The sequence below is a fragment of the Mobula birostris genome, chromosome 5 (genome assembly GCF_030028105.1).
Source record: "Mobula birostris isolate sMobBir1 chromosome 5, sMobBir1.hap1, whole genome shotgun sequence".
NCBI lineage: Eukaryota > Metazoa > Chordata > Chondrichthyes > Myliobatiformes > Myliobatidae > Mobula > Mobula birostris.
In genome coordinates this window covers 75,377,679-75,401,317 of record NC_092374.1, presented here as the reverse complement: position 1 = coordinate 75,401,317, position 23,639 = coordinate 75,377,679, and the positions used below count along the sequence as shown (strand labels likewise).

Below are 23,639 nucleotides of genomic sequence, written 5' to 3'. Positions count from 1 at the left end.
GAGGTTATATTCCAGAGGTATAGGGTACTGGTGAGGACGCACCTGGAGTACTAAATGCAGTTCTGGTCTCCTTACTTGAGGAGATATATACATATTGGCTTTGGAGGCAGTGCAGAGGAGGTTCACAAGGTTGATTCTGGAGAGCATGAGTTATCCTATGAGAAGTTAAGTTGCCTGATACTATACTCACTGAAATTCAGAAGAATTAGAGAACATCTAATAGAATCATATAAAATTCTGAAAAGGGTAGATAAGGCAAAGGCTGGAAAGTTGTTTCCACTGATTAATAAGACTAGAAAGAGGAGACATAGCCTCAAAATTCAGGCTATCGAATAGATAGCCAGAGACTTTTTCCAAGGCAGAAATGGCTAATAGCAGGAGGTATACTTTTAAGGTGATTAAAGTATGGCGGGATGTCAGAGGTAAGATTTTTACACAGTGAGTAGCTGGTGTGTAGAATGCCATGCCAGGGCTGGTGGAGAAGGTAAATACATTAGGGACATTTAAGAAGCTTTTAGATAGATACATGGATAATAGAAAAATAGAGGGCTGTGTAGGAAGGAAGGATTAGATTGATTTTAGAGTAGATTAAATGGTCGGCAAAATATTGTGGACCGAAGGCTTGTACTGTGCTGTAGTGTTCTATGTTCTATCTGTGTTCTTATGTACTGTTAAAAGTCCTCCTTACAATCCTATTTGTTGATATTTCCAATATTTGGGCCCAGAAATGAAGACAGAATGTGATGTACTTCCAATTCAGGATGCTATACCATTTGGAGGGGAATGTTACCTTATATTGCTGCACTTGTTATTGTTAGTGTTAGATACTGTGTATTTGAGTGATGCTGTCATTTTAGCCTAGGCAAGGATTTGTGATGAGTTAGATTTGATTCATGCATTCACGCTGTTCCACGTGGATACGCATACCTGGACAAATTTACACCAGTGTAAATGCCACTGTTGTAACTGTACTAAAACATCTTGGTTAAGATTTGAACGGCAGGTTCTTTGAGTTGGTGCCTCATGTTGGGCACGTGTTGTGGCTAACTAACTTGTTTATGATTATCATGCTTCAAAGAGTCAGCACATATTTTTCTTTGGTATTTTTTATGATTATGAGTCTTATATACCCATGTGGTCCATTTTATAAGCTTGTACACAGTTATTAAATAAAGCTTTCAAAGGCCATTAATGGAGTTAGGCAAATCTTCTCTTTCCAATATTTTTATTAATTTATATATATAAGAATGCAGAGTACAGGAAAAAAATATATATGTCAATACATTAAACTACATTACATATAAAGACTCCTTACCTGGTATTCGTACAAGTCAATTAGTTCATAACATTGAAAAATAATATTATTATATAAAAAAATCTAACTCACTACCAAGACCGAAGCTGATTAGTAGAAAAAAAAGAAAAAAGATTGTTAGTCATCATCTGTGCTTTAACAGCAAATCAAAGATTTTGAAAATAATTCAGAAAAGGTCCCCACAATGTTTGAAAGTCTTGATTACATTCAAAGATAGAGCATCGAATCTTCTCTAAATTTAAACATGACATCACATCACGTAACCATTGGGCATGAATAAGAGGGGCCACATCTTTCCATTTAAGCAAGAGTGTCCTTCTGGCCATAACAGACATAAAAGCCAAAATGTGCAAATCAGATGGCTCCAAAATAATATCCTTTCCTCCAACAATACCAAATAAAGCGGTCAAAGGATTAGGCTTAAAATTTACTTTAAAAAGTATCAAAAAGGTTTGAAATACTTCTTTCCAATATTTTCCAAGATTCAGACATGTCCAAAACATACGAATAAGTGAAGCTTCTCCATTATTACATTTATCACAATACGGAGATAATCTAAATAAAAACAAGACTTATCCTTAGTCATATGGGCCTTATGGACCACTTTAAATTGAAGGAGAGAGTGATGGGCACATAATGATGAAGTGCTGACCAATTAAAAAATTTGATTCCAAGTTTCCTCAGAAATCGAAGTCTGTAAATTTTGTTCCCAAAGATTTATAATTTTATCTAAGGGAACACTTCTCATTCCCAACAGCATATTATAAATATTAGATATAGATCCATTACAGAAAGGTTTCAGATTAAAGGCTACATCTAGCAGATTCTTATCAGGACTTTTAGGAAATGTACTTATTTGAGACCGATCTTATTTGTAGATATCGAAAAAATGCATTTTGGGTAAACTATATTTAGTTGACAATTGTTGACAAACGAAAAAAGACTTCCCTCTGCAAACAAGTTCTGAAAGCATTTAATACTTAATCTATCCCATTCTTTAAAAGCCACATCAATCATAGAGGGTTTAAAAAAATAATTAGAAAAAATGGGACTCGAAAGAGAAAATCTCAATAAACCAAAATATTTTTGGAATTGTATCCAAATTCTCATTGTGTTTACTAGCAGATTATCAGTTAACTTACTCAAAGACAAAGGAAGTGAGGATCTAAGAAGAGAAATAATAGAGAATTTATTAACAGAATTAGTTTCTAAAAAAAACCCACATCAAGCAAGCCTCACGATTTATGTAATATAACCAAAATGTAAGATTTCTTATATTAACTGCCCAATAATAAAACCTAAAGTTTGGTCAGGCTAATCCTCCATTCCTTTTATCTTTCTGAAGATGAATTTTATTTAATCTAGAACGCTTATTCTTCCATATATAGGAAGATATAATAGAGTCAAGAGAATCAAAAAAAGATTTAGGAATGAAAATTGGCAATGCCTGAAAAGGATATATAAATTTAGGTAATATATTCATTTTGATAGAGTTAATTCGACCGATTAACGATAACGAAAAGGAGATCAATTTGATAGTATTCTTTTTACATGTTAGTTAGTTAGAAAATTTTCTTTAAATAGACACTTATAATTTTTAGTGATTGTTACACCTAAATAAGTAAATTGGTTTCTTACAATTTTAAAAGGAAAGTTAGAATTTATTGTTATCAAATTGTTCAAAGGGAAAAGTTCACTGTTATGTAGGTTTAATTTATAACTTGAAAACTGGCTAAAACAGGAGAGTAAAGAAAGCACAAGGGGTAATGAAGTCTCAACATTAGAAATAAATACCAGCAAATCATCAGCATATAACGGGACTTTATGAATAGTGTCTCTCCTTAAAATACCAGTGATATCATTAGATTCTCGAAAGGCAACGGCTAAAGGTTCTAAGGCCAGATCAAAAAGCAAAGGGCTCAATGGACAGCCTTGTCTAGTGCCACGTTGAAGCTTAAATGGTTTGGAGTTATGAAAATTAGTGATAACCCTAGCAGAAGGGGCTAAATAAAGTAATTTAATCCATTGAATAAAAACAGGTCCAAAATTAAATTTTTCTAAAGTTTTAAATAAATAATTCCATTCAACTCTGTCGAAAGCTTTCTCAGCATCTAGGGATACCACACATTCCAATACCATGTTAGAAGGAGAATAAATAACATTTAATAACCAGCGAATATTAAAGTGAGAATATCGATTTTTGCTAAATTCGGTTTGGTTATCAGAAATGACAGATGGTGAAATATTTTCAATCCTATGGGCCAAAACTTTAGATGAGATCTTAGCAGGAACATTAAGTAAAGAAATTGGTCTATAAGAAGAGCATTCAGTTCGATCCTTATTCTTTTCAAGAATGAGCGAAATGGAAGCCTCATAATAAGATTGAGGAAGTCTGCCTGACTTAAATGAATCCAAATTAGGCAAATCAAGTGAATTAGTTTTGATGGGATGATGGTATTGAATGCTGAGCTGCAGACAATAAAGAGCACCTTTGCTGTCCAGATGTTCCAGGGTTGAGTGAAGAGCCAATGAAATGGCATCTGCTGTGGACCAGTTGCTCCGGTAGGCAAATTGGAGCAGATCCAAGTCGCTTCTCAGGCGGAAGTTGATATGTTTCTTCTCCAACTTTTCAAACACTTCATCATTGAGATTGTAAGTGCCACTGGATGATAGTCATTGAGGCAGGTTACCACATTCTTCTTAGGCACCGGTATAATTGTAGGTTTTTTGAAGTAGCTGGGTACCTCAGACTGCTAAAGTGAGAGGTTAAAGATCTCAGTGAACACTCCAGCCAGTTGATAGAGCAGGTCTTTAGTACTTGGCCAGGTACCCCATCCAGGCCAGATGCTTTTTGTGGGTTCACCCTCCTAAAGGATGCTCACACAACAGCCTCATCAGGGGCTGTGGAAGTTCATGATGGTTCTTCCATGATTTGATGGTCAAGGTGAGCATAGAAGGCATTGAGCTCATCTGGAAGCAAATACCTGTTGTCCCCTATGTCACTCGATTTAACTTTATAAGAGATGATAGTCTTCAAGCCCTTCCCAACTCTTGAGCGTTCTTCATTGATTGAAGTTTAGTCCAAAATTGTCTCTTCACCCATGAGATAGCTTTCTGGAGAGCATACTTGGGCCTGTTGTAACTTTCTTGGACACCATACTTTAATGGCTCTGATCTGACCCTCACTAGATTGCGGATTGCATGGCTCATCCAAGGCATCTGGCTGTGAAAGACTCTGAATGAATTTGTGAGGACACCCTCATCTACAACTGTTTTAATAAAGTCCATAAATTTATGTGTGACCTAGGAGGAGCACAAACTCTAGCATGTAACATTGTGATGAATGGCCTGTTTCTGTGCAGTTTGTAAAACTTCATGATATTGAGTGAATTGCAAAAGGTGTAAGAAATCGTTGACATTCATATTTGAAATTATAAAGAAGTATCTTAAAATACAATCTTTAAAATTGTTATAGGCCATGAGTGTTTCTAGGATTTTCACTGTTTGTGAAAAGAGGGTGATATTCTTTGATACAAAAAGATTGTAGGTATCTTCACTGCAAAATCTTTGATACTTTTCCTAAATTTAAATGCAGTCCTTCTAAAAATAGTGCATCATACCATGTGGTCTTTAGCATTGTGTCTATTACAGAAGTATTTCAGTTATACTTGCAGGAATGTATAAAATTCCCAAGCTTTAACAAGTGACCTCGTAAGAAATGGGAAAATATTGTGTTGCAGACTGCCTGTCTGTTCCAGTGATGACGATAGCTTCTTGAGTTACTTCCTATTGCTAACATTGGTTTCTATTTTTTAATCTGCACTGAGAAGAAAAACTGCAAGTTTGAAAGTAAATTGATGCACAAAATGTGTGTCTTGTCAGCACTGGTTAAGACTACGTGCCATCCAAATAGATCAGAGGACTTCAACTGATTGACTAACAGTGCAAGAGAGGTGTTCCAGAGACAGAAAGCTGTGCTCCGCTCTGTCAGTTCCCTTTCTGACTGGCTCTCATTCACACCCCGTGCCCTCTCTGACAGATAAAGGTTGGACCATGAAGGTTCAATAATGTATCAGTGCAAACCAGGATGAGTGAATATGTTTGAATAGATTCCTCAAATTCATTTCATAAAGGATAATGGACAGTTTTTATCCAGGCAACATACTTTAGAAGGAAATTTAATGAAAGGCAATTTAAATTAAATGGTACAACTTAGTTGGGGATGAGATCTGGAATCGGTCCAGAGACTGCTGCCTTTCATGAGAGTCGTATTTTATGGATTTACCTTAATAGTTGTCAGACAACAACCAGAGGAGGTCTGCCTAAAAATGTAAAATAGTAAACCTTTATGTGAACTTGACCCCTTCTACTAATCAAACAAGGCAGACAATCTAAATAGATGCTGGAAATCTATAACAGAAAATGCTAGAAATACATTGTAGGTCAAGCAGTATCTGTGGGGAAAAAGGCTAAATAAACATTTATGGTTGAAGATTCTTTATCATAACTGGAAAGGAGAGAAAAGATGCGTGTTAAGCTGCAGAGAGGGTGAAGGAGTGGAGTGGTTGTCTCTGGTAGATTAAACCAGGGCAGGCATGGGATAAACCATAAGCATGGTCATCGGTCAGCAAGTGAATGAAAACAGTTTGAGAGTGCTCAGATAGAAGAATATAGAAGTTTCAAAATGCAGAGCAAGAAGATGTGCAGGTCAGGCTTTGCACGTGTTATGCTCCCAGAGGAGAAAAGAAGGAAGGGTATCAGAAGAGTGTAAGTCCTCATGGCTTTATTGAATCTACCTCAGGTAACTGAGAGGGACAAGGGAGGAAATTGCTGTGCTCTTGACAAAAAGCTTTGAATCCTCCCTAACCTCAAACAAGGTCTTTGAGGACTGAAGAGTTGCCACTGTTGTTCCTTTGATTAAGAAGGGTGATAGGAATGATAGTCTGACCTGCCGGCCATATCCTTCTGCTTTTCACTTTACAATATCTACACTATTTTGTCCAAGTTTGTACTCTTGAGCCTGTTCACTCATTCACCAAATCACCTTGTATAACCTACAAGTCAGTGAGCCCCATATCTGTAGAAGGCAAGCTATTGGAGAGGATTCTCTGGGATAGGATAGTGAGGTGGTGTTGATGGATTTGTTGTCCATTCAGAAATCTGATGGTGGTGGGGAAGAAGCTGTTCCTAAAATGTTGAGTGTGTCCCTTCAAGCTCCTGTACCTCCTCCCTGATGGTAGCAATGAGAAGAGGGCATGTCCTGAGTGATGGGGGTTCTTAAAGACAAATGCCATCATTGTGCCTTTTTGAGTTTATCTTTGTTCTGTTCCAGAGAAGAAAGGGTAAGAGCAGTGGCACAGGAATGGATGAGATGTTGTCACAAGCATTTGTTTTAAAACAATGGTAGATGAAAAATGACAGTTTTGGAAAATGGATGTTTCAGAGTGGGTGTGCTGTTGGATAATGCTGTTTAGAAAGCTTGAGGCTTTCACAAAGCAAGTCGTCATTATTTAAAGAAGAACCCTCTCACCTCACGATCAGGGATTGGGATTTGTCCTGCTTCGGGGCAGTGATGCTCAGCCAAGGACGAGATCAGTGACACAGTTGGCCATCGGTCTTTCAGATGAGATGATACCCTGGGGCCTGCCTTCTCAGGCAAACCTGAGAGATTTGTTGCTTAAATCTTAAATGTTGGACTGTTTTCCCCTGTTAATTATCCCTTACTCAACTCTGTCAAGCAGCCAGATTATCTGAGCATTGTCCCACTGCCTGATCATTGTCTCAGTACTGTTTGTGGAGGCTTGCTTTAGACAAAACGGCATTCAGATATTTTGTTACCATATAGAAGAATGCCATTTTGACTAATTAAGTTATTGGCAACTAATAGAACAACTCCTTTCCTCCATTAATTCACCTTGTAACCTATTCTCCCCATATTCCCATCAACCTTCCCCAGATTCTACACACCAGGGGCAATTTTCATTGCATTTAATCAACTAAGCTGTGAACTGCCACATCTTTGGAATTTGGGAAGAAATCAGAGTATCCAGGAGAAGATCATTCATTTACAGAGAGGATTTGTAAACTCCACACAGAAAGCACTGGAGATTATGAGTGATCCTGAGTCACGGGAGCTGTGAGGGATCTGAGCCACAGTACTGTTCTGCAGTGTAACAGTCATTTCAAAAAGCTTCTAAATGCTTTGCACTGTATGAGAAGTGCCACCCCACTGCCAGCCATTCCACTAATAGTGGCACAAACTGCAACACATCAACTCCATGGTTAAGCCTCAGCTGGAGAGCTGACTCCTGTTTCAAGCAAGGAGTGACTGAAAGGAGGATTTACTAAAAGGAATGGGGGATGATAATACAACTGTGAGGCGAAGTTGAGCTGATAAAGTGGTGGTGTTCAAAATCATGAAATTATCTAAGAAGATTAATTTCTGATGATAGAGGATTCACTGACCAGATGACATAGATTGAAGTTGGCAGGCATGTACAACAGAGGGTGGTGGATGAGAAGAGTTCATGGTGCAAGTGTGATCCAGAACGTACCGCCCGATGGAATAGTCAAAGCAGAATCAATTACATTTACGGAATGGAATAGATCAATATTTGAGAAGGAAAATAATTGCAGAACTGTGGGGAGCGGATGGGGAGGAGAAAGAGATAGCTCTTTAGATACTTACTGAAGAGCTCCTTCAAAGAACCAGTAGTGGTATGAAGATCAGATGGCTTCCTATGTTTTAAGATTTTAGTCATCAACAGGAGGAAGGAACACAGAGAATCAGACTGAAGTTAATTGTTGATTGAATTTGCTGTTCAAAAATTGTGAAAATTTAATATATACTTATGACGTTGGTGCTGTTAATGTCCTGAATAAACGGATTGCTGTTTTGCAGAACCCTGTATATACAAAAATAGTGTATGTGTAATGAAGCTTAGTGAATATTCCAGAGTTGATTTTAATGAAAAGAGCTCAACTCTGGTAAATGCAGGGCAATTAGTGTGAAATATATGGTGAACAAATGCCTTCAGAAGTTTAACTAAGATACTATACAATAATTTCCAACAAGCAGAAGAAGCAGAGGAAGAAATGAGAAGTAATAGTCTTCACAATACGTTGGAATTCCTTGAGGATGTAACCAATCAACAATACAGGCAATTTGTTTGGACTTTCAAAAAGTTTCTTTGATATTAGTGAGACAAGCTTAAGGGCATGAAACAGATGCCAATTGTGTTGAACTGACTTATGATTTAACTCCAGTAGGCAAGACCTAGTGAAAATGGAAAATATATGCCTAGAATAAAGCACACAGTAAAGGTCCACAGGTAGCTACAGTATGACCCATGTTGTTCATAATATTTATTGTCCCTTGAGGCTGTCCTATCATTCAATCAGATCATAACTGTATCACAACACATTTGCCTACATGACTCCACATACCTTGATAATTTCAAGGCAAATTAAATCTACCAAATTCCATCTTGAAAACTATAACTGATCCAATTTTTGCAGTTTTCGAGCAGGAGAGTTCCAAATTTCTGAAATAAAAGCAGAAGTTACTGGAAGTACTTGGCAGCATTCCTTTAGCCAGATCTCTGAAAAAGTGCCCCAGTTTCATTCTTGTTGTTTTTGTACAATTGATAGCTCTTCATGAAAAACACTGAAGAAATAATTGTGTTGTTATTTCAATGTGTTTATTATTTCATTACATTTGCTCTCGGAGGACTGTTAGGAATAAATTAGCAAGGACTGGATCAGAGGTTCCTCCTGAATATTTAATATAAGTGGAACAAATAGCAAAACAACTTCAGAACTGATCTAAAAATAGTTACCAGAATTGTAGTGGGTCTTTCAAGGGCAGTCCACCTGAGAGCACATATTGCTTCTAATCCTCAAATTTTCTTGGAGTCAGTAGGATATAGCACACAATGTTCAGGTATGACATGGAGCTGGCCACTGGCTTGACTTTTTTGAGTTGTGATTTGAAATTCCTATCTGCTGGCAACACATTCTTTTATCATCTGATCAGAGGTAATACCGCAATTCACAAAGAAACTGAGCTAATGTTGATTGTTAAATAATTGCACATTGATACAGCAAATAAAAAATTCCCAACACCAAATATACCCATGTATTGGGGTCACTGACTGACTGACTGAACAATTCAAATACTAATGCAAAGGTTGACTGTGCACATCTCTCAGGCCAGAATTTATGATTGCTTATTTCCCCTGCAGAGTTCAAATTCTTCCAGACGAGGCGTTGCAAATACTTCTTCCGAATGAGTCTGATGTTGGAGTCTACAATTGCACTGCTATCAACCCGATTGGTTTAGACTCACGCTCATCCATTGTTGCTGTTACAGGTTTGCTACGATTACAGTTAATCATCAATTCCTTCCAAAAAAGAGTTTCCAGAAGCAATTGATAGTTTGCGCAGTTTATACATGCCATTTTATCACAGTCTATTAGGGTAAAAAACTTGATAAAGATCAGTGTCAACTGCATGTTAAACTGCAACTCATAATCCATTAAAATTATTGCCATAATAAACAATATACTGTAGCGGTGTGCTACACACAGCGCTAGAATAACCACATGGAGTCGGTGAGTTGGAGTTGCAATAAAGAGATTTATTCAAACTTCGCGGCCTGCTTTAAAGCCGTTCCGTTCCCGCCCTCCTGGTGCGGGACTGCTGTGGGGAATGCATATTCCCAGACCCTTTCCGCGCGCGGAATTTTCCCCCGCTGGTGAAGATGGCCTGGCGCCCTTTTTGGGGCCGGCCCTCTGCCTGCGTGCGCTGTTTTGTGAGCCGGTTCGTGGGTGCTAGAAAATGGGTCGCCACATAACCCGCCCCGACCCAGAACCGGCGATACCTCCCCCAATGTCCACAGTCTGGATCGGCCTCTGTTTGGGAGGTCTGCCCCTGCGCCGTGGTGCCTGAGCCTGGACCGGCTGCGCCAAGTCCACATGGGCCGGTTTGAGTCGATCCACCGTGAAAACCTCCTCTCTCCCCCCAATGTCCAGCACGAACGTGGACCCATTGTTCCTGATCACCTTAAATGGCCCCTCGTAGGGCCGCTGTAGCGGTGCCTGGTGTCCGCCCCGTCGTACAAAAAGAAACTTACAGTTCTGCAGGTCTTTGGGTTCGCAGGTTGGGCTCTGTCCGTGCTGTGAAGTGGGTATGGGGGCCAGGTTACTGAGCCTCTCCCGTAGTCTGTCCAGGACTGCTGTGGGTTCTTCCTCTTGCCCCCTTGGGGCTGGTATGAACTCTCCTGGGACTACCAGGGGTGTGCCGCACACCAACTCGGCCGACGGGGTGTGCAGATCCTCCTTGGGCGCCGTGCAGATTCCGAGCAGGACCCAGGGAAGCTCGTCCACCCAGTTAGGCCCTTCCAGGCGGGCCATGAGAGCCGACTTCAGGTGACGGTGGAAGCGTTCCACTAGTCCGTTCGACTGTGGGTGGTAGGCAGTTGTGTGGTGTAGCTGTGTTCCTAAAAAGGCTGGCCATAGCTGACCACAGGCTGGAGGTGAACTGGGTGCCCTTGTCGGAGGTAATGTGGGCCGGTACCCCGAAGCGGGCTACCCAAGTTGCGATCAGTGCTCAGGCGCAGGATTCGGAGGTGGTGTCGGTGAGCAGGACTGCCTCTGGCCATCTGGTGAACCGGTCTATCATAGTTAGGAGGTACCGCGCTCCTTGTGACACTGGCAGGGGCCCCACGATATCCACACGAATGTGATCGAACCTCCGGCGGGTGGGTTCGAACTGCTGCGTCGGAGCCTTGGTGTGCCGCTGCACCTTGACCGTTTGGCACTGCATGCACGTTTTGGCCCATTCACTGACCTGTTTACGCAGTCCATGCCACACGAACCTGTTGGTGACCAGCCGGACGGTTGTCCTGATGGAGGGGTGTGCTAAGTTGTGAATGGATTTGAAAACCCGCCGGCACCAGGCTGCTGGGACGACGGGTCGGGGTTGGCCAGTAGCTACGTCACATAGTAGGGTCCTCTCACCCGGGCCTACGGGGAGGTCTTGGAGCTGCAAATCGGAGACTGCAGTCCTGTAACTGGGAATCTCAACGTCTGCCTGTTGTGCCTCCGCCAGCGCTGCATAGTCCACCCCATGGGACAGGGCCTGTATGGTAGGTCTGGATAGTGCGTCCGCCATGACGTTGTCCTTTCCCGAGACATGCCAGATGTCCGTCATGTATTCAGAGATGTAGGACAGATGTCGCTGCTGGCGGGACGACCAGGGGTCGGACACCTTCGTGAACGCAAAGGTAAGCGGTTTGTGGTCTGTAAACGTGGTGAAGGGCCTACCTTCTAAGAAGTACCTGAAATGTCGGATTGCCAGGTATAGTGCCAATAGCTCCCGGTCGAAAGCACTGTGTTTGAGTTCGGGTGGTCGTAGGTGTTTGCTGAAGAACGCCAGGGGTTGCCAGCGACCCCCGATGAGTTGTTCCAGCACTCCACTGACTGTTGTGTTGGATGCGTCAACCGTGAGGACAGTAGGAACGTCCATTCTGGGGTGCACTAGCATCGCGGCGTTTGCCAAGGCTTCTTTGGTTTTAACAAAAGCGGCTGCGGCCTCTTCGTCCCAGGTAATGTCCTTGCCCTTACCCGACATCAGAGTGAACAGGGGGCGCATGGTTCGGGCTGCTGAGGGGAGGAAACGGTGGTAGAAATTCACCATACCCACGAATTCCTGCAGGCCTTTGATTGTGTTGGGTTGGGGGAAGTGGCAGACCGCGTCTACCTTGGCGGGCAGAGGGGTTGCCTCGTCTTTAGTAATCCTGTGGCCCAGGAAGTCGATGGTGTCGAGTCCGAACTGGCATTTGGCTGGGTTGATTGTAAGGCCGAATTCGCTCAGGCGGGAGTAGAGTTGACGGAGGTGGGACAGATGCTCCTGACGACTACTGCTGGTTATGAGGATGTCGTCCAAATAGATGAATGCAAAGTCCAGGTCGTGTCCCACCGTGTCCATTAGCCGCTGGAACGTCTGTGTGGCATTCTTTAGACCAAACGGCATTCGGAGGAATTCGAAAAGTCCGAACGGGGTGATGAGTGCTGTTTTGGGGATGTCAACCGGATGTACCGGGATTTAATGGTATCCCCGAACGAGGTCTACCTTGGAAAAGATCCTTGCGCCGTGTAGGTTTGCTGCGAAGTCTTGAATGTGCGGCACAGGGTAGCGGTCTGGCGTCATAGCCTCGTTCAGTCTGCGGTAGTCACCGCATGGTCTCCAGCCCCCCATTGCCTTGGGCACCATGTGCAGGGGGGAGGCCCATGGGCTGTCGGACCGTCATATGATCCCCAATTCCTCCATCTTCTTGAACTCCTCCTTCGCCAGTCGGAGCTTGTCCGGGGGAAGCCTTTGAGCACGGGCATGGAGGGGTGGTCCCTGGGTCGGGATGTGGTGCTGTACTCCGTGTCTGGGCATGTCTGCCGTGAACTGCGCTGTCAGTACTGGTGGGAAATCCGCCAGGACCCTGGTGAATTCATCGTTGGACAGCGTGATGGAGTCCAGGTGTGGGGCTGGCAACTTTGCTTTACCCAGGGAGAACGTTTGAAAAGTCTTGGCGTGGATTAGTCGCTTCCCTTGCAGGTTGACCAGCAGGCTGTGGGCTCGCAGAAAATCCACCCCCAGGAGTGGTTGGGCCACGGCGGCCAGTGTGAAGTCCCACGTGAACCGGCTGGAGCTGAACTGTAGCCACACCGTGCGGGTGCCATAGGTTCGTATTGTGCTGCCATTTGCGGCCCTCAGGATGGGTCAGGTTCTCTGTTGCGCATGTCGTAACTCGTTGGAGGTAAAACGCTGATCTCCACTCCGGTGTCAACCAAAAATCGGCGTCCCGACTGCTTGTCCCAGACGTACAAGAGGCTGTCCTGATGGCCAGCCGCTGTAGCGATTGGCGGCGGCTGGGCTTTGGCGTTTCCAGGGAATTTGCAGGGTGGTCTACAGCAGCGGGCCTCTGTGCCCCACCGCTGGTGGTAGAAGCACCATTGTTCGCTGGGCTCTGCTGCCGGGCCTGGTCTGGTCTGTCATTGGGCATGCGGCTTGGTGATCTGTGCGACGGATGCCCCTCTCTCCTTCTTGGCATTCCACAGCACATCTGCCCGGGCCGCCACCTCCACCGCCACCGGGGGTCGCTGAAATCTGCGTCGGACAGCAGCAGGTGTATGTCCTCGGGCAGTTGCTTTAGGAACGCCTGCTCAAACATGAGGTAGGGTTTGTGTCCTTCAGCCACAACCAGCATTTTGTTCATTAATGTCGACGGCGGCCTGTCTCCCAAACCATCCAGGCGCATTAAGCGGTGTGCTCGTTCACACCGTGAGAGTCCAAAAGTCCTTATGAGCAGGGCTTTGAATGCAGTGTATTTGCTGTTCTCCGGGGGCGACTGTATAAACTTCTCAACTTGTGCAGCAGTCTCCTGGTCGAGTGAGCTCAGCACGTAGTAGTAGCGAGTGGACTCCGAGGTTATCTGCCGGATGTGGAATTGTGCTTCTGCCTGTTCAAACCACAGACGGGGTCTCAGCGGCCAAAAGCTTGGCAGTTGTAATGAAACTGCGTGAACAGATGCGGCGTCGGTCATTTCTGGCCCAAATATCTTTTGGGCCGTCGGGGTCACCAAATGTAGCGGTGTGCTACACACAGCGCTAGAATAACCACACGGAGTCGGTGAGTTGGAGTTGCGATAAAGAGATTTATTCAAACTTTGCGGCCTGCTTTAAAGCCTTCCCGTTCCCGCCCTCCCTGGGGCGGGACTGCTGTGGGGAATGCATATTCCCAGACCCTTTCCGCACGCGGAATTTTCCCCCGCTGGTGAAGATGGCCTGGCGCCCTTTTTGGGGCCGGCCCTCTGCCTGCGCGTGCTGTTTTGTGAGCCGGTTCGTGGGTGCTAGAAAATGGGTCGCCACAATACTGTAGATAACAGCGAAATGTAATAAATGCAATCTTGTACTTGGACAAAGAAATGGCATTTCTTGATTATTTACTGTGTACATCCTGTTACAATTGTCTTTTTGTGTAGGGAAGCCAATAATTAAAATGTCCAGCCATGACTTGGTGAATATTAATTCAACATCTGTCAGTGTGGATGTGGGCAGTGTTGTGATAGCAAGGCTAGGAACCAATATCACAATCAAGTGCCAAGTCGATGGTAAGTCTACTTTATATTAATGCATGTTGTTTGAAATGACATTTATGTGAATAATTATGTCAAAGTTTTATATACTTTAAGCTTTTAAAAGCAAGGTTGACTTATATTTTATATGGTACAATTAATTGTTGTACCGTATGCTGAGTTCAATGGGTGATATAGTTGCTGAATGGCTGATGTACTGCAGCCAATCAGTTTAATGGCCTGGATTCAGCATGCAATTGCTGATTGTCAGAGTTTCTGCTTTCTTGGAGATGCTAAATCTTGCAGGGTAAGCACTCCAGTGCTGATCAAACTCAACTTTTGTAGAGCTGTGTGTGTGCGCTATCCACACCCACTTCCACTACAGGAGTGGAGCATGCTACCTGGGACATAGCAGCAATCTCAGGATAGCTCAAGAACTGCGAAGGGTGTCTTGTGCCAGGGTGGAAGGAGCCAACCTAGCCATCCTTCACTCCTTCCTGCAACAACTGGAGATGCACTGCCTAGTCTCATCTCCTCCTCGCTCTTCTGCTGGACCAAAGGGTCACTCTGCCAGATGTCCCTGTGCAAACATTTCCTTCCTCTCAAAGATTCAGATAAGTGACCAATGAGGTGGAAAAGCTTTGCGCTCGTCCTTTATTTGGGAGACCATCAGTGAATTTCCAGGATGATTTTTGCGAGAGTGCTGGTGACATTTTCTCAGAGCAATGCATTCCAAAATTCCTGTGTAAATGTCCAGTAGCAAGTGAACAGTGAAAGATGATTTCCCCAAAAGAGGTCTGGAAGTCACCAGTAAAGGCTGCTTCATTCCCAGTCAGCAATTAAAGAGAGGGGTAGAGTAATCACCAACCTCCAAGGATCATTCAATGCTCTTAATCAAACCCAGTACCTTAAGTGACAATCAGATCCTTAATGATCCTGCAGATGGATGTTTCTAGTTTAAGTTTCAACTCCTTGCCAAGATAATGTCTCACACTAAAAGCTTAAGATCCCATCATGACCACCTCAGACAGTCGTCAGTGCTTGTCTGCTGTTGGAAATCTACCAGCATTGCACTTGGCTTAAATTAAGTTCATGGAAAAGTTAGCCATGACAGTTTCCAATCAGGAGTAGCTGAATTCATACGCTATGATATCCATGATGGCCACACCAATGTGCTTACTATGACAGTCTCAACAAATATCCAGTAGTAAAAGTGGGGGGGAGGGGCAGGAGAATCAAGAGATTTATAGGTGCACACCTTAAGGATCACAAGAAAGAATCTTTCACCACAGTTAATACATCAGGGGCTCCTAGCAACAAGTCTCAGGGGCAGTTTGTTTCATTGTTATAGTCCAGAATAGAAGCAAAAATGGACTCTGGTCCTGTTACTAGCTGGCTGCCAACCGTTTGCTCACACACAAAAAAAAATGCAGAAGATCAGAAGACAAAGCTTTACTTCCACACTGCTTTTCTCCACTATCTATTGTCCAAAACCCTACTCCGATTCCTGCTCCAATATCTTTCCTCGTCCTTCTTCCAGTCCTTCTCCCTGTTTCTCCTAGTTTCTTTCCTCATCACACCACATCCTTTGTGTCTGTATCCTCCATTACTGTAATACCATGTGATGAGAATCTTGGCAATTTGGTGGCCTGTTCTGCTGTCTTGTATTAAAGTCACTTAGTCAATGGTAAATTTCATATTTTAAAATCAGAATAAGACCATGACTGGGAGACCAGCATTTATTGCCCATTCCCACTTGTCCAATAGAAGGCAGTGGTGAACCACCACCTCGTACTGCTCAGATCCGTCTGGTGAGGATACTCCCATGGTACTATAGGAGACATCATTCCAGGATTTCAACCCAGCAACAATGGTAAATTTCCAGTTTGTCACTGTGTGTAATCTGGACGGGAACCTGTAGGTGATGGTTTGTTCATAGAGGCAGCAGTTATGGAAATGCAGAGCAGTTACCTTTTCACCTTCTGCAGTTACAGCCAGACAAGTGGAACTGCATTCAGTAAGGTAAATGGAGAGTGACCTATCACGTTCTTGTAAGTGGTGAGAGAGCTTTGTAGAGTGAGGGGGTGACATGGTCACTGCAGAATACCCTGCCTCTGACCCACTGCTGGAGGAAATATGTTTATTTGCCTGGCTCAGTTGAGTCTCTCGAGACTGTTGGTATACATGGTGGTGGTTGGGGATTCAATCATGGTAGGTCCATTTCATGGAGGAAGTATCACTGCACCCTTTCTAAAGTGACATCAGAACTCGCCACTTGGGAGCCGTTCCTGATCAAATCAGCATGATCATGGATAATGATAGTTGCTTAAACTTAGTTGTTCACTAAAAATACCATTAAATAATGTAGTTCCTAACTCTTATTTATGCTTTGATCTTGAATTCTTTATAAATTGTATTATAATGTAAATGCTTCCTTAGACGTAAATACAAAGATAAAGTCATTCATTTTTGCCCTTCTCACGGCAGATATCAGGTATTAATATTCCTTGTCTTGTTTGATTTTACTGTAATGATGATTTTTACTGATATTATTTTCAAAGCAAGTTGCTATTCACTGAGTAAAGTCATAGCTTAGATTGTTGCCTAGAGTTCGCATTGAAGGAATCTAATTTGTGGTTTGTCTAAGTGAGCCTACGGAACCAAATTCAGATATGCTTGATACTTGTTAGCTCATAGTTCATATAGGAATTGTGTGGTACATGAACACACAACTCTGTCAAAATTTGATCTTCTTTGTTCCACTTCTTATCTCTAAAAGCATCTGTTTATCACTTTTAATATTAATATTACACACATATTAATATTATATTATGCAGTCAGTAATCCAGACCCAAGGACGACTTCGACCAACAGAGTGACTATCTCACTCCTTAATAGACCCATATGGTGACAACTCTGCCCCTTAACTCAGACACACAGAATGACAGCCACCATCTCTCGACTGAACTCTTTCAAAACTCTATCACGAGGAAATCTGCAGATGCTGGAAATTCAAGCAAAACACACAAAATGCTTGTGGAACGCAGCGTCCATAGGAAGAAGCACAGTTGACATTTCGGGCCGAGACTCTTCATCAGGACTAACTGAAAGAAGAGATAGTAAGAGATTTGAAAGTGGGAGGGGAAGGGGGAGATCCGAAGTGATAGAAGACAGGAGGAGGAGGGATAGAGCTAAGAGCCGGAAAGTTGATTGGCAAAAGGGATACAAGGCTGGAGAAGGGAGAGGGTCATGGGACGGGAGGCCTAGGGAGAAAGAAAGGGGGAGGGGAGGGCCAGAGGAAGATGGAGAGCAGGCAAGGAGTTATTCTGAAAGGGTCAGAGAGAGAAAAAAGAGAGAGAGAGAGAGAAAAAAGGGAAAATAAATAAATAGATAGATAGATAAATAAATAAATAAATAAGGGATGGGGTAAGAATGGGAGGAGGGGCATTAACAGAAGTTAGAGAAGTCAACGTTCATGCCATCAGGTTGGAGGCTACCCAAACAGAATATAAGGTGTTGTTCCTCCAACTTGAGTGTGGCTTCATCTTGACAGTAGAGGAGGCTATGAATAGACATATCAGAATGGGAATGGGACGTGGAATTGAAATGTGTGGCCACTGGGAGATCCTGCTTTCTCGAGACTTCTCTAACTTCCTCTGGCGCTCCCCTCCCCCTTTCTTCCTCCCTAGCCCTCCTGTCCCATAATTCTCTCCCTTCTCCAGCCTTGTATTCCTTTTGCCAATCAACTTTCTGGCTCTTAGCTCTATCCTTCCCCCTCCTGCCTTCTCCTATCTTTTCAGATCTCCCCCTACCCTTCCCCACTTTCAAATCTCTTACTATCTCTTCTTTCAGTTAGTTTTGACGAAGGGTCTCGGCCCGAAATGTTGACTGTACTTCTTCCTATGGCTGCTGTTTGGCCTGCTGTGTTCCACCAGCATTTTGTGTGTGTTGCTTCAAAACTCTATGATGTGATCATCAGGTCTGTGAGATTTATCAGCTCTCAAACTTACCGAGTTCTGTTGTTTGTTGATTATAGCTCTGCTTTTAATACTGTTTTCCCCAGCAAGCTCATCTCCAAATTCCACCAGCTAGGCCTCAGCTCATCACTCTGCAACTGGGTCCTGAATTTCTTGTCAGAGCGTTCACAAGCAGTGAGACTGGGCCCTCACCTGTCCTCCACTACTATCCTGATCACTGGTACACCACAAGGTTGTGTATTGAGTTCCATACTCTATTCCCTCTTCACTTATGACTGCGTAACTGCATTTAACAACAATACCATCAACAAATTCACAGACGACACAACAGTGATCGGGTTGATCTCCAACAGAGACGAATCAGTGTACAGAGTGGAGGTACAGAATTTAGTGAGCTGGTGCTCAGAGAACAACCTGTCTCTTCATACAGACTGAGGAGCTAATTATCAATTTTGGAAAGTCACGGGATGACGAGTACACTCCAATCTACATTAACGGAGACATAGTGGAGAGAGTGTACAGTTTCAGGCTTCTGGGAATACATATCTCAGAAGACCTTACATGGTCCATTAACACCACGATAATAGTTAAGAAAGCACAGCAACGCTTGTTTTTACTCAGTACGCTGAAGAAAGATGGTCTACCTGAACAGATGCTGGTGACCTTTTACCGCTGCACCATAGAGAGCAACATAACATACTGCATCTCTGTGGTATCTCAGTTGTACAGCAGCTGATAGGAAGGAACTTCAGCGGGTCGTCTCTAGCGCACAGAAGATCATTGGGACACAGCTCCTAGCCCTGGAGGACACCTACAACTCATGCAGCCTAAGGAAAGCTACAGGCATCTGTAAGGACAATACACACCCATGCAGTCATCTGTTTGAACTTCTTTCATCTGGCAGACATTATGTGATTTTCTATGCCCACACTTCCAGACTGAAAAATAACTTTTTCCCCAGAGCTATAATTGCTCTGAACCAATTGATCAAGCATCATCCATAAATTTGTTATATTGCTACTTTTAATACGGTTTAATGGCTGTCATGCATCTGAGTTGCGCTTTTGTACTGCTGGGTATTGCTTGTACTGGCTGGTTACTTGATTTTATTTATTGTTTATTTATTTTATTTGTTGTTTTATAGCGTTGAGTATGAGAGTTGCAAACTCATTTTCACTGTGTTGGTGCATGACAAATTGTACTATGCAATGACAATAAAGATATTTCATTTCATTTTTCATTTTCATTTTCACAACTATCTTTAACTAATGCTTGTTTTCAGTTCTTCATTCTGTCTAGACCTCTGAATCCCTCATGTATCAGCCAGATTCATTGTTCCTTCTTCCATGAAGACTGACACAAAGTAATTGTTTAATTCCTCTTCCCTTTCCTTCTTTCCCTTCTTAAATACTTCGCTTTCTGAAAGGGGCCCTCACATTTACCTTTGCAAGCCATCTCCTCTTTGCGTTCCCATAAAAGCTCTTTCAGCCTTTGTCAATGTTTCTTTCCAGTCTATTCTATTCTCATATCCTATCATGCCTTTCTTTATGAATTTCTTAGTCCGCCTTTGCTGTTTTCTAAAATGCTTCCGGTTCTCTGGCCCACTGCTATTTCTGGCAACTTTATGACATTTTTCCTTGGACTTAACACTATCTTTAATTTCTTTGGTCAGCCACAGATGTATCACCTTTCCTTTTTATTTCTTTTGCCTTAAAGGAATATATTGTTGTGACTTGGCAATACTTTTTAAATGGGTAAGCATTGCGTGACCACAGTCATATCCGACAATATATTCTTCCTATCAACCACTTCCAATTCTCCTCTCATAGCTTCATAATTTCCTTTGTTTACCATTAAGTCTCTTGTTTTGTATTGAACTATATCACTGTCACATTATATCATGTCTATCCCAAAGGCTCCTTGATAACGAGTACATCTTGGAATCACAGAGTTATGCAGCTTGGAAACAGGCCCCCGGCCCAAACCTGCTTCAGGCTAGTCCCACTTGCCTACGACTGGTCCACAACCCTCTAAACTTTTACTGTCTGTGTATCTGTCCAAATGTCTTCTAAATTCTGTAGGAGTATCTGCCTTTACTACCTCCTCTGGCAACTTATTCCATGCACCCACCTCCCTTTTAAACCTTTCCCTTCTCAAAACCTATACCCTCTAGTTTTGGGATTCCCTACTCTGGGAAAAAGAATGTGACCGTCCACCCTATCTCTGCCCCTCAAGATTTGATAACCCTCAGTAAGATCACCTCCCAGTCTCCTTTGCTCCAGGAAAAACAGTCCTTCCTTACAATGCAAGCCCTCCAGTGCTGGCAACATCTTTGTGAACCTTTTCTATACACGCTCTAGCTTAATGAGATCCTTGCTATAATATGGTGAACCGAGTTACACACAATGTATCAAGTGCAGTTTCACTAACATCATGTACATGGTGTCCCAGCTCTTGTACTAAGAGCCTTGAGCAATGAACACAAGGATGCCATACCCCTTTCTCACCACCATGTACCCCTTGGATGACCTGAGAGGTCAGAAACTTAGTTAGGAAGAAAAAAAGAAGTATCTGTAAGGTTTCAGCAGCCAAAATCAGTCTGGGCTCTTGTAGAATATAAAGATAGCAGGATAGTGCTCGAGCAAGAAATTAAGAAAATCAAAAGGGGATATGCAATGTCCTTGCCGAACAGCATCAAGGAGAATCCCAAGGCATTTTATACATATTGTGAGAAAGTGTATAACCCAGGTGAGGGTAGATCCATTCAGGAATAAAGAAGGGAATTTCTGGTTTGGAGTCATAGTAAGGCGTTAGATAATGTCCCACATGGAGATGCAGGGTGGATTGTAAATTTGGATTCAGAAGGCAAAGACTAGGATGGAAGACTGTTATTCTGGCTGGAATTCAGAGACCAGTGATGTCCCACAAGGATCAGTGCTGGGGTCCCTTCATAGAACACAGAACAGTACAGCACAGAAGAGGCTTTTTGGCCCATGATATTGTGCTGATCTTGATGTCAATTTATACTAAATGACCTCTTCCTGCATATCATCTGTATATTTTCATTTCCTTCATATTCATGGATCTATCTACAAACCTGTTAAACTCCACCAAAATGCTCACTTTCATTGCTACCTCTGGTAACCCATTCCTGATATCTAGCCTTTAAACCTTCCCCCTCTAACTTACAAATGTTTCTTGTTTGTGATGTATATCAATGATTTGGATGAAAATGCAGATGGGTGGATTAGCAAGTTTACAGATGACAAGAAGATCGGTGGAGTTGTGGACAGTGAAAAGGAACCATCAAGGAATACAGCAAGATATAATCAGTTACAGATATGGGAAGAGCAGTGGCAGATGAAATTAAGTCCAAGCAGAAGTGAGATGTTGTACTTTGGAGGGTCAAAAGTTAAGAGCTAGTATACTGTTATCGGTAGACCCCTTAATAGCATTGAGGTACAGAAGGATCTTAGGATCCAGGTCCATAGTCCACCCACAGTGCCTATGCAATTAGATAAGGTGGTAAAGAAGGTATATGGTGTGCTTGCCTTAATTGGTAGGGGTGTTGAGTATACGAGAGAGGAAGTCATGCTGCATCTATAGAAAACTGAAGTCAAATTGCACCTAGAATGTCACTTGCAGTTCTGGCCACTCCATTGTAGGATGGATCTGAAGACCATCGAGAGGGTGCAGAAGATGCTGCCTGGGTTAGAGGACATGAGCTATGAGGAAAGGAATGACAAACTTGAGCTGTTCTCCCTGGAATGTCCGACGCTAAGAGGAGACCTAGTGGAGATGTTTTTAAATTGTGGGATGCATAAAATGTTCTCCCCAAGATAGGAATGTCAAATACCATAGGAAATACTTATAAATTAGAGAGAGAATGTTTAAAGGTGATGTGAGGGGGAAAGCTTTTACACGGAGACTGGTATGTGACTGGAATGGGTTACCAGGGGTAGTAATGGAAGCAGACATTTTAGTTGAACTTAACAGGTTTGTAGATAGGTACATGAATAGGAATAGAAGGATATAGATGATAGACAGGAAGAGGACAATTAGTATAAATTGATATCTTGATCAGCACAAAATCATGTTGCCTGATCAGTGCTGTGTACTGTTCGATATTCTATTTAGGGACTATGGTTTTATTTCTCATCAGTGCTTTGTTGCCCTCCTGTGGAATTGTTAAAAAGTCAGAATGTGGAATCAGAACAAACTGAAGTTACAACTTGTTGTCAATTAAATTTGCAATTTAGTTTGTTTAAAATTTATTCAACCTTTTGAAAGCTCTGTTTTATGAATTCTTCCATTTATTGATGTTGCAATCTAAGGAAGATGCATTTTTATTGCAAAGTTTTCTTGATAGTACAATGTTCAACATGTGTGCTGGATAGTCTTCTGGTACAGTGGTCTGGTAGCTGAGTGAAACGACTTGGCAAGGAGTGGTGCTAATGTCAGACTAAGCCTGCACAATAATGTTCCAGTGATTTTGGAAATGCCTTCAAGTAGAATGTTATTGTTTTTATACAACCCATGCTATGGAAAAGTTGTCCCTGAAATAAATTTAAAATTTAAGGTAAGAAAAGCCTAGAAGGAAATGTTTCAGAATACATGTGGTAGCAATACAACACAAATATGATTGTCAAAGGTCCTAAATCTTATTTCAATACATTGAGAAACCCAGAGATCACAGAGCGCTCTGGCTCTGTGTGTATTCTACACACCCAGACAAGCACTTACACTGTTACTGTTCTTCAAATCCTTACTACATAATTTGTGTGTATCCTGCAATTGTTAAAGCCAGTTATCAAGCAGCTTTAGTGACGTGCCTTCAGAGACCAAATAGTCAGAGGTTCCATGTCTATTAAATGCAAATCAAATCAAGCCACATAGGCAACAACAGGGCTTCACTTCCAGATGAACTCAATGCCTTATATGCGCGCTCCGGCCATCAAAACGTGAAGGAACCATCATGAACTCCAAAGGCCTTCGATGATCCTGTGAACACTAGTTGGAGTGTTCACTAAGATCTTTAACCTCTTGCTCTGGCAGTCTGAGGTACCCACCTGTTTCACGCAGGCTTCACTTATTCTGGTCCCTAAGAAGAATCTGGTAACTTTCCTCAATGACTATCATTCAGTGGCACTTACATCCACAGTGATGAAGTGTTTTGAGAGGTTGATGATGGAATGTATTGTGTTGGTGCGTGGCCAAG

The 23,639-nt window shown here is 42.6% G+C and overlaps 1 protein-coding gene across 2 annotated transcripts in view; it reads left to right on the top strand.

Moving 5' to 3' along the window:
- The window catches only part of LOC140197774 (ADAMTS-like protein 1), a 568,572-nt gene that overhangs the window by 496,649 nt on the left and 48,284 nt on the right, over positions 1 to 23,639 (top strand). For both annotated transcript variants that reach the window (XM_072258217.1, XM_072258218.1), the window contains 2 exons: positions 9,559 to 9,686; positions 14,352 to 14,480. In XM_072258217.1, coding sequence (XP_072114318.1) covers positions 9,559 to 9,686; positions 14,352 to 14,480 — 257 coding nt within the window. The remainder of the gene's footprint in view (positions 1 to 9,558; positions 9,687 to 14,351; positions 14,481 to 23,639) is intronic.